We start from the raw sequence: 12123 nt of genomic DNA on the forward strand, positions 1-12123 counted from the left end.
GTTCGTCTCTGTACTACATGCGGGTACATCTAAATGTTTGCTGTGAAGAAGAATAATATCCTTACTGGATGATGCTTAGACTATGAGCCAATAGCTTCAGTAAAGAAGATTCCTATTGAATACTATGTTTGAGTAAAAAAGTTTGTGGAGCAGGGCAGGAACTGCTTGGAGAAGCTGCCGAATTTTCATTAGCAGCAGGTTAGACGTATTTTAGGATTTCTCTTACAGCAGTGTTACCCACAACTGGACATGAGGGATGGGCTAAATGACCTTGTCCTTCTGCCTCCCAGTGCTACGGTTGTGTGCTGCTTGTGTGCTTTCAGAAATCTGTGCATTACTTACTGTTATATGTTTGTTCCTTGGTTGTCATTAATTGTGCTGAGTGACAGCTCTTTCTTTACTCTATTTCCCACTGGAGGGTTAGAAAATATGTGAAGTCAAAAAGCAGGAATTTCATTATTGTCCAGTGTTAGAAAATTCAATTCTGAATCCTTGTCTTTATGAGAAAAGTTTTTTTTTTTTTTACATTTTGAGTAAATGCAAAAATTCATGGGATTACTGATGCTTTCCCAACAGTCTGTGTTCCTCTGCTTTTCAGACGGGATTGTGTTAACCCCAACAGGAAGGCTATACTCTGTATATACTTGTATCATCTGCTTTTTGCCCGTGTAGAAGCCTATCTGATGAATGTTTTTTCCGTAAATGAATTTTTTTTCCGGAAATGAAATTCCGTAAATGCCTGTCACAATTTTCTTATCTGAAATCTCTCTTCCTGGCGTGGGAACACTTTGGCATATTATTTCATTGTCCATTTACCTCTTAATTTTGTCCTTTCATGTCCCTCTCTGTTACTTTGGTTTTATTTGCTCCAATGTTTCCTTCTCTGTATTTTCATGAGTGCTTATAATCTCTTATCATGACCTATATCCTCTGTATTTCAGCTTCTCTTCAAAGAATTTTTTTCCCCATATCTCATCTTTGACTTTGATTAATGCAGCTGTTGTGATTTTTCTGAACTTATTCCCCAGACCTAGTCTGGGATTTAAAATTCACCTGGTAGTGGTCCCAAACTCTAGCTTGTAGTTCAGAATTGCCCTGTTCCACAGATGGTGTCTTTTTTACTTAATTTGGTGGGATGGAAAAGAAAAGTGTAGAACAACAGAATTTATGTTAGTTTTATAAAGCCTTAAATTAATTCTAAAATTCTTAACCCTATAAATGCTTTGGAAAATAAGGTTTTTTGCAGCTTCTGCTATCCAGAGAATCATTTTAGTGTAATTGATGATGTAAAAATGCATGTTCCTCCTTTCCTGTGATGCTCGCTCTAGCTCTTATGTCCTTCATGAAACATAGATGTTATTAGTTATTAGTATCTTCCCGCTTTAAGTAGTTCATCCTACTTTTTTCAGATGCTACTCTGGTAACTACATGTGTCCTGTATGGGGCTTTCACCATTTTTTTGTCCAAAAAATCTGTTCCCCTTTCTCTGAATACTGAGGGATGTTTTATCTGTTCCTCTTTTATAAACAAAATACATGCCTGCAGCTTTGAGAAAATTAGCTGGCTGTATCATAATACAAATTATACTGATAGTTCTCTTTTAAAGGAATCGTTGATAAACACAGTTTGAAGGAGCAACCTTAACAGACATCACTCTGCCACTCCTACCACCACCTCTCCCCAGCAAATATAGGTCAAGCCCATTTTGGTGTTTGAAAGATTTTGTCTCATGAGACAAGAACTTACTAACAACTTGGCCACAGATAAGACGGATAAGACTACTGAATTTAGAGCAATTGAAATTTGCAAATCTAATATGGCTGTCCCAAACTAATCTGGAAGTGTTTTTGTGTGTAGTTCTGGAAGCCTCAAGTGAATTTCAAATTAGTGTTTCATGAGAATTTTCTTCTTTGGTGATGTTGGGTTATTAGCAGAGCTCAATGAAGCTGATATTTGCTATAAATCAATGTGCAATTGATTTATATTGATGTTTGCTATTGATATTTGCTGTATATAGCAAATACAATATATATATGTATTATATTGATATTTGCTATAAATCAATGTGCAGTCACTCCCAGCATACCGTAATGCAGCTTAAGTTCAGTAAAATGCAGTATTTTACTGGAGTTGTCATTTTGAGATGTTTTTGGTTAGTGGAAATTGCAATAGACAGTATGCTACCATATTTATTTTACAGGTGCCATGTTACATCTGGTTATAAAGAAAACCAATTATATTGTCTGGTCCTTTGAAAAAATGCTGCAGAAGCTTGAAAAATTTGGAAGGTTTCATGCTTTTGTTTTGGCTATGGCAGTATAAAACTAAAAAAGTGACTTCTAGCATTATATAGTACAGCTCACATTTCCGTTCTGCTTCAGGGAGAAGCAGTGTCTTTAATGCTGCCACAGCTGTTATATATGAGATGCTGTAATTAAAAAGTTAATTCTCTTGTTTGGTAATAATAACAAGATATCCTGTTGAAGGAAATTTAACTTTTTCTTTTCTTAATCAGGGTGATTAAATTCTTATGATCATGCTTGCAGATGTTTTGAGACAATTCTTACATAGAAATTTTAAGTCTATCAGTTTTCATTGTTTGTGTTTTCCTGTCAGTAATTGTGAATCTGTATTTAACACTTTATTCCATGTAGTTTGTATTTTTTGACAAAATAGCCATACATTGTAGTTTGATTGTGCATTCTGCTATTGTCTCGATGTGAATTATGGGACCCCATTATGATAAATTTAATTTAACATGATAGTGCAATAGAGACAATGCCATTTTCCCCCCTGTATTCAGCGCCTGTGAGGCCACACCCCAAATTGTGTTCAGTTTTGGGCCTCTCACTGTAAGAAAGACATTGAGCTGCTGGAGCATGTCCAGAGAAGGGCAGCATTGCTGGTGAAGGCTCTAGAGCACAAGTCTGACAAGGAGGTGCTGAGGGAGCTGGGATTGTTTAGCCTGCGGAAAAGGAGGCTCAGAAGGGACCTGATTTCTCTCTACAACTTCCTGAAAGGAGGTTGTAGACAGATGGGGGTTGGTTTCTTTTCACACAAGTGACAGTGCAAGAGGAAATGGCCTCTAGTTGTGCCAGTGGAGGTTTAGGTTGGATATCAGGAAAAATGTCTTCACAGGTGGTCAAGCACTGGACTAGGGTGCCCATGGAAATGGGAAATGATAGAGTCACCATCCTTGGAAGTGTTCCAAAAAGTGTGTGGATGTGGCACTTGGGGCGATGGTTTAATGGTTAACTTGGTAGTGTCAGGTTAAGGGACCCAGTGATCTTAAAAGTATTTTGCAACCTTAACTATTCTATGATTCTATAAATTTTAAAAGTATGCATGTCTTTTGGGGGTTTTTAATACATTAATTAAGCTTTCTGGAGATAAAATTTAATTCTGTAAACACACATTGCAAATGTATCTGGATCGCAAAAATTTAATTTTGTCTTTGGAAGTGATAAAATTCTCTTTTGTACTTAGCTTTTGAGATCACTGCTCAGAAGTGCTATTTTCTTTAGTAACAGATTTCTTTATTATCAGATGTATGTTAACAGGTTGTGTTTATTACCTCCTGGTGGAGTTCACTTAAGCCTCCATAAGTGTTGATGCAGTTTATCATCATCAGGTATAATGTTAAGATTTAAATGCATTGCCTATGGGAAAAGTATTTGTAGGATATTTTTTGGTTTTCTTTTCAGAGCTGTGGATTAAATTCCTTCTTTTAATGTCCTTGCAATATCAAACATAAAGCTTGTTCAATCTGAGCTTTAGTCCTCAAGCTATTAACACGAAATCTTGTGTGGCAGAAAAGGCTCTAAATAGGGCACACACTTTCTGTTTTAGCACCAAGTAGTTTAGCACGGACACTTCAAAAGAAGCAAAAAAATCTTTTCCCATTGCATTTTTTTATCCAGCAGAAGTAGCGGAATGATTGCTTTTGTTTTCTGAGGTCATGAGGAAATGTTGTTTTGCCACTCATTTCACAGCTTCTCTTGATATTTTTTTAGTGTTGATTTTGCAATGGAGGGAGTAAGAAGAAAGTTTCACTGCCAGCTTGTTTCTTGTCCTACATCTCTGTGCAGGGAACTAAGTGTGTACATTTGCTTTTCAGTATTTATTAAACACAATCCTGGGCTACAAATATTTTGGTCTAATGGTGTCTAAGAATTTTATTGCAGTAGCACTTAGAGGTCGACGTGAGGGTTACTGTCTTGAATTTCCAGCTCTGACATGTCAGTTATGACACAACTGTTTGGGCTTTGACCTAATTAATGCACATATGCTTAATTACTATGGAAGAGTAAGCTGGAAGTAATAGTTCTAGCCATGGCTTGTTCTGGCCAGCATGAGATGACTTGCAGGTGAGACTGGATTGAGTTACTGTGTATGATGCTCTTGTGTAGGGAGCCAGGAGATGGGCCCTCCTACTGCATAGTGTTCATGGAGTACCAAATTAGTTTTGCAAAAATTGTGGTCAGTTGTGAGGAGACTCAACCATTAGACTCCATGTTCTGGGTGGTAGTTTGACCTCGGTAGCATACAAGGCTTAGACAAGCTTCTCCCCTCATATTTTCAAAATGAGGCAAAATAATTTTTTTATTTCAGGGAAAAATATTTGCTGGTGATCTGTTGTGCCTGATAAAAACTAAATTCCTTCTTTGATAAGGTGACCAATTTATCTATTTTTCCCTCCAGACAAAGCAAATAGATGAGGTCTACTGCATAAGGCTTCAGCAGAGCGAGTGAGTCAATGCTACTTTGTGAATATCTAGTTCAGATAGAGGAGAAGGTTAATGCAAGCATGAAGGTGGCTAAAGGAAACAACTGTCTGTATTTGATTATCTTTTGAAGAAAACACCCAACTCCCCCCCAAAACAACAACAAAACTAAAGAAATTGGAGCAAGAGATATTAACAATAAGGAACATTTCCCAAGGACTGAACTGACACTTGACTTTGCATTGTTTTCAGTGGTGACCTTGGCACCAAAAGCATTGGAATTTTCTGATGAAAAGTTGTGGGGTGTTGTCAGTGTATGAGAATTGAGGAAGTGCATCTGTTGAACACATGTATTGGGGCCATGTTATTAAATACAGAAAAAACCCCCCCAGTTAAGACCATACATGTGAAGCTAATAATAAACTCCCAGGAAACAGCAAAAATTCTTATTTTCACAGCATGATTACCTGCAGAGAAGTGCTATGAGAGCTGAAGATGTTTTGGGGAAGATACTTTACTAAGAATGAGGTGCAATTAAGGCATTGTACAAAGTCCTTCCTGCTGAGATGTCATTTGAAATACTACATGCAGTTCTGGCTATGTATTCAAGAAACATTGATTTAAGATGGTTGAAATTCAATGAAGGGAATGCTATGGTAATAAAGAGCTTTTTAAGAAAAGACAGAAATACTTCAATATGAGGATAAGAACTGCAGCTTAAACTAGCTAGAACAAACGTAGGAAACTTGAAAAAAGCTCTTGTGTCTTGTAGTGAGCTCGTGGAGCAGTTTCCTTAGTGAAACAGTAGAATAGGGTCAGAATGGGGACTGTTTTTCTATGGTAAGCTTTCATTCATCCAGTCCTGGAAGGGTCATAGGAGCTACCTGCATGTAGGAGGACTGAATTTCAGAACTGAACATGGTGAATTAAAGGTGAATTAATTAAAGTTCCTTCTAGTCCTGTATGAAATGTGTTGTAACAGAAACTAAAAAACTGAGCTGAAAGCACAAAGTATCCATAATAGCTTGTGACTGTCGTGGACATTAAAACGTGTGGGTGTGTTTCATAATTTTTACTCAGAAATATTCCTGTTCTCTTTCGGTATGTGTTTTATGATACTAGCTCAGATGTTGAGCCAGTTTCAATGGATTTCTAAGAATCTGGGTTTACTAATCAAACTGTGCCCACCTGGGTTTGATACTTACTTATTCTTGTGATAAGTAACTTTGATACTTACTTATTCTTATGATACTATTCTCATTCTTGTGGATGAAGTGATGTAGTATGCATTAATTTTGAATTTTTGATAAATGTGAAAAAATGTATCTTTAAATTGTATGTCTTAGAACAGTTTCTGATTTGTGTTAATCCCTTGATGACAGTGAAGAGGCGAAATTTCACTTTTAATAGAGAACACTGTCTAATGCTATTTTAAATAGTTGGGGGATTTAACAGTCTCTGCAAGTAAATTGCTTAGATGTCTTCTGTGAGAGTCCACCTTCAGTTATTAACAGTATTGGGTTATGTATTTGAAAATTGTTATTGTGAAGACTTCTTACGGGCATATGTATGAGCAAGGGATATTTTTAGTTAAGTTCTTAACAATGAAAAAAATTGTTTACTTTCTTGACATATTTAATATCATGCTGGGAGCACTGCTTCGTTCTTATCAGCATATTTAAATTAGTGACTCAATTCTTACACAGTAAATGAATGATAATATTTTCTTTGTAAGTTAAAAATTGCACTGGCAGTAAAAAAATGTTATCTTTCAGATGGCAGAAATGGGATAATCTGCCAAATACAGAAATTTAGGATTTTGTGAAATTATTTTGGACTTGATAAGAATTTTGGTGACCTTTATATGACTTTTGCATAGTTCAGATGATTCTTGCATACAAGATTTCTTCTGCAGTATTTTTGCTTCTGATTCTTTCCTCTTTCTTTTATTACTCTGTCTAATCTACAAGTAGCTACAGTACACCTAATTTCAGTTTTCATGTTTTTTCTACCTTATCCATTTGTATTCCCCCAGCATGCAGACAGCAGATAGCTAGGGTGATTGTTGTATACATTGCTGTGGAAATGACTGTTCTTGAAACATGTGAAAGGAGAAATTGTCTTCTAATCTAGCTGTGCCAATAAAAGAGAAATCATCCTACAGGAATTGAAAAGCAATAAATAACAAGCAGACGTTCCTGCTCACCCCCATAAAAAGAAAAGAAAAATAAATTATTTCACAAGTTGAAAGACTGATTAACTCAATGAGTTTTCTGTTAAACTGCTATGTCTGAAATAAAACCACTTCATAGACTCTTTGCAATTTTACAATGTTTTATTGGTGTGAGAGTTTTATTTACATTTTTGCTCTTTACAGTTGCCCTGTGGTCACCGGTGTAAGGAGATTTGCCATTCAGGTAGCTGTCCTCTGAACTGCAGCCAGAAGGTTAAACTCCGATGTCTCTGTAAGAGACTGAAAAAGGTGAATTTACAAGTTGCAGTTTTTGAGGGTTGTATATTCTTTGCATTTTCCTGTGCTTGTATGGATGGAGTGTATGGATTCTGCAGATTAGAACAGGGTCGGTTACTATAGTCGAGCTGTAAATTCACATCAGCTGAAGATCTGGGCTGCTGTATCAGAAGATTCATTGGAGAAATCAAATCTTGTTAATTCAAAAATGTGTTAGCTGCCTGACTTAGAATAGCTTTATCTTCATGGGCACTTAAATTTTTGTAGTTTTGTGGGAAGAATGCTCAGATGACCTGGAGTGATTTGAGAATAAAAATGACATTTTTATGACGATATTGGGAAAATTTATGTAAACTGGAATTAGCACAGATGTTGTGAAACCTGAACTACTGTAATCAGTTAAGGTTCCTTGCAAACCTAAAAGCAAGTATGGACATCAGCATCCTTAGCTTCTAACAAATATAAGGACAAAGTAATATAACAAGTTTACTATAGCTATACACTATTATGAGGGGAACAGCAGAAATTGATATGAAGTCTTGACAAATAATAATGTCTTAATGAAAAAAGAAACATGATCTGTCTTAATGAAAATGTGTTTGAATTATTTTTCTGGACCAAATTAATTTCCAAGCATTCCAAGCAGGTTTCAGTTCCCCAGAGTCCTCAGCTTCTTCAAAATATGTCTTGTGCATCTAGGAGTCTTGCAGATGGGGTGCTCAGCAGGAGAAAAGATGACATATACAGAATAAGTGCTTAAAATTGATCAGCCTCTGCTTACAGATGACCACTTTGTTGGTTTTTGTTTTTAATTTCTTCAATACTAGGAGAAGGGGAGAACGTATGAGTGAGAATGACTTAATTTTTCCCCTCCCATGACCAGACCTTGTCCTGTAATCTGAGCCAGTTAAGGGAATGTGTATGAAATTACTGAGACACTGAATGCAAACTCTTTCTGCCAGAGGTTCAGAAGGTTATCTTACTTGTCTAAGGCAAACAAATGAGAAAAGAGGAGAAAGCTTAAACTGGGCTATTGATTTATTCTACCTTTCAGTTTAGCTTATTAAAAAGAAGGGGGGGAAAAAAGTACAATTTAATACATAATTAAAGGTTCAAATAACATTCAGCCATTAGCTTTATTTTATGTGTGAAACCAGTGTTTTACTGAATAAGAAAGTTTTATTATTTTCATAAAGAAGTTGACATACCTAAAATCTTATATAGGGAAATGATTATAAAAGACAAATTATACTTAACAGGAAGTACAGTGCAGCAAGTTACAAGAAGGCCAAGTTTCACTGGAATGCGATGCATTGTGCAAGGAAATGAAGCGGAAAGCATATGAGGTAATGTATCCATTGTAGCTATAATTTCTTCTCAGAGCTTCAAGAAAAGTAGAAAAAAACAACACAATTATTTTTCAAGGCAGTACCTGCAGAAATGCAACATAAGTGGATGTGTTGTTGAATAGTAGCTATTTTTTCAGACTCGAATTTATGAATGGTGTCAATTAACTCCATGAAATACTATTTTAAAACAGTATTATGTTATTTTCCTTTTTTTTTCTTTAAATTGATTGGAACTGATTTTTTTCCTCTTTCATTGAGAACAGCTGATGATCAGTGATGATAAAACAGTTGTGAGTGCTCTAAGATTAGAGTCAGGCTGCTTTACAAGGCATTGTTAGACCTTTTTTTCCAATGAAGATTTTGCTGCCATCAGATGCTTAACTTGTCCAGTGTGGAGTGTAATCCTGCTACATGGTATTAGTTATCCTATACTAGAAGAATTGAGAATTTCCAGCAACTGAAGAATACTTCTTAGACTGCTGTAAACGTGACTTCTCCCTAGCTCAGCTATTTTATGAAGTAAAGGATTTGCTGTGTGCTGTCACACAGAGAATCAGGATATGATCCTTGCTCTTATAAACCTTTTATAAAAACATTAACAAAAAGAATTGATGCATAACTGGCTTGGGTTTTATCAGGTAATTATTAGATATGATAAACGTACAACCCAAAAAGTCAATGGGTAAAGCTGACAAGTCAGCTTCTGCTCAGATTTTCAGGATTGATTGACAAGTTCTAACAAGTACTGCACTGACCAAATCCCACAAGTTTGCTATCAGGTGGAATGCTAAAACTCTTGGGATAAGCCTTTAGAAAATCCCAACCATAACAGACAGTTCCAGTGAGAATGTGAAGGTAAGTTCATAGGCTATGGAGTCCTTCCATAAAGCAAGGTGAGCTCACAGTAGACTGCACGAGCTGAGACTGAGCAGCATGTCTGTGTGGTGCAGTGTCAGTGCTGTTGGACTGCAGCAGACAATACTACCAATTTCTCACACCGATGTTGTAATCCACAGGGAGAAATGGTCTAATGCAGTGAGCAAATGGCTACAAGTTTCTCCTGTAAGCAATGCCACAGATATACTGTGTGGCATAACCTAGCTATGTGTACATTCCTTGCATAAGAATGTGTATTTACTTGGTTTGGGACTTTTATATTAAGTAATAAAATTCTATTTAAATTATTTGTAGGCATCTTTTTGTAGCCTGTGTTGACTTAGCATGCCAATCACATACTAGAATGGTCTCCTATTATAGGTACTTGAGGAAAGTTGTTTATTTATGTCTATTACTGTTTAATGTGTCCAGACTGGAAAAAATTTTGAAAACTGCAGACATTTACAAAGATAAATTAGTTTGCACATTTGCAAAACAGCCATTAATTTCCAAAACCAAAGTGCATTAATTCTTAATAAAACTTTTCAGGTCTGGCCCCTAGTGATTAAGCACTTCTTACTCATTAGGTACCTAGGAATTGAATGTGTCCTTTACTGTGCATTTTATTAAAGAAATAGTTCTAGAAATGTTTTTCCATATTGTGATTATAATAGTTAGGTTCCCTTTATCTGTGTACATTATACCTACATATATTGTACAAATATGACCACACCAGTGCTAAAAGAAGCTTTTCTGTTGCTCTTTTCCACATTTGCATGTCACCTTTTGTAGCTGAAGTTTTGCCATTAGATGGCAGTGAAAAACAAGGAGGCTCGTTGTATAGTTTTTTGGGCACCACACTTTTCAGATTTCAGATGTGCATGGCTGAGAAAGTCCTGTACACACATTTCTAAACAGACTCTGCCATGAATTAATGACTAATAGATTAATGAAATTCTCAATAGTGTTTTTATTTGATATGATGTTTAGTAATTTAAAAATTTGTCTGAAAAGCTGCAAATAGGACTGAGCTATTGATCCTGCCCTCAGTGCCTACTGTTTGATCTACAGCGTGCTAAAGCATGAGCTAGTGTGCTTTCTCCTTAGTTAACAAAAACTCTTGAATTGAAAATTATTTTTAAACAATTCTACCTATGCAAACAATATTTAATAAACTATTTTCATTGTTAGTAACCAAATCATTCAGCTACTAGGATCAAGATTTTTTTCATTTCAAGTTAATAATAGGTTTTTACATCCAACTTTTCTGAGCTAGTGATTCAGTGACGGCAATGCTAAAAGCTGAAATAATGTATTAGAAAAGGGAGATACATAAACTTTCCCCGTATATTCTTTCTGTTACTGCTGTTACTTAGTGATTGCTGACTGTGGGAACTTAAGAGGGTGAGATGGTGTCTTTCTGTCTAATGGGCTTTGTTGGATTTACCTATTAGCATGCCTGATTTTTTTTCAGTTGACATAAACTTTTGGCATCTACGAATGTCCTGTAGCACTGAAATACTAGATTTAGCCAAATACTCCGTGGGAGTAGAATACATTCCTCTGTTGTGAGCCAACCTTCTGGTAAATTCATTTTATGCCTTTGCATTATGAAAAATAATTATTGATGTTTAATCCCTACTTGGCATCTGCACACTTCAGGATTTGGTGTCCTGTTAGTCACCTGATGAATCCTGGTTATGTATCTCTTCAGATGGAAGCCACTCCATCCTGTTGTCTTTTGTGTATGTTCAGACTTCATATTTATTTGTTATTGTAGGACCAAAATGGAATGCAGGTGCTAAGATTCAAGTATGTGGCATGTTTACATTTTGATAATTTTTTCTGCACCACTTTTTTTTAAATTTAATTTGCTTTCTTGAATGCTGCAAAGTATTTCTATAGAATTATCATTTGTAACTCCCATGACTGTTTTTCATATGACTTTCTGATGGTGAAGCTCACATGATTGAAAGTTTGCATACTTTAGCTGAGAACCATTCTATAGGAGTAATTGTGACTCCACAAGAAAACATGATTAGCTGCTGTTTACAGCAGTTGCTTATCACTTTGTATGTCTTGACAGATAAAAGAAGCAGAAGCCAAAGCTGCTCTTGAAGAAGAGAAGCGAAGACAACAGGTATTAACCTTTCTTCTTCCTCATCCACATCCTCCTCACCTTGTTCTTGTTAGTAAATGATGTAATTTGCATGCAATTAAAGATGTATAGTTTTTAATGTGATATGCACAGTCATTCCTGTCAGCTGTTACCATACTCTGTGTGCTGTAAATTATTTACAGTGGTTAAGAGGCCACATTTTCCAAATAATTTTCAGTGGTAACCTTATATTTCTGTAACTTTGTATAATGTAATTTATTTTTAAAATACTAAGTACTCTTTATTTTATTCAAACACTTTATACAGCATAAACATCAGAGAATACTGAATAGCCTCTGCAAGATTTAAATAGTGGGTGAATCGCCCCTTCTCTCTCCCATAATGAAAGAACAAGGACAGCTAGATGAGTCTTTGTCCTTCAAGGTCTCCGAGGTGGGGGGGAAATGTGTATTCACTGTAATTGCTCTTGGTGGTGAGGGTATGTGGTCAGCATTGTAATCCACAAAGCTGCTGTGCCAGCTGCCTGGAGGTGCTGATACTGATCATATCCAGGCAAACACTGTAAGCTCAGCTGGTGATGATGGC

General features: G+C 36.1%; 1 protein-coding gene across 2 annotated transcripts in view; it reads left to right on the forward strand.

The window, feature by feature from the left end:
• NFXL1 (nuclear transcription factor, X-box binding like 1) overlaps positions 1-12123 on the forward strand; it is a 48569-nt gene that overhangs the window by 28829 nt on the left and 7617 nt on the right. For both annotated transcript variants that reach the window (XM_085059031.1, XM_085059032.1), the window contains exons 19-21: positions 7102-7206; positions 8454-8540; positions 11506-11559. In XM_085059031.1, coding sequence (XP_084915157.1) covers positions 7102-7206; positions 8454-8540; positions 11506-11559 — 246 coding nt within the window. The remainder of the gene's footprint in view (positions 1-7101; positions 7207-8453; positions 8541-11505; positions 11560-12123) is intronic.

The sequence above is a fragment of the Lichenostomus cassidix genome, chromosome 4, assembly GCF_008360975.1.
Source record: "Lichenostomus cassidix isolate B80296 chromosome 4, HeHo_3.0, whole genome shotgun sequence".
Taxonomy (NCBI): Eukaryota; Metazoa; Chordata; class Aves; order Passeriformes; family Meliphagidae; genus Lichenostomus; species Lichenostomus cassidix.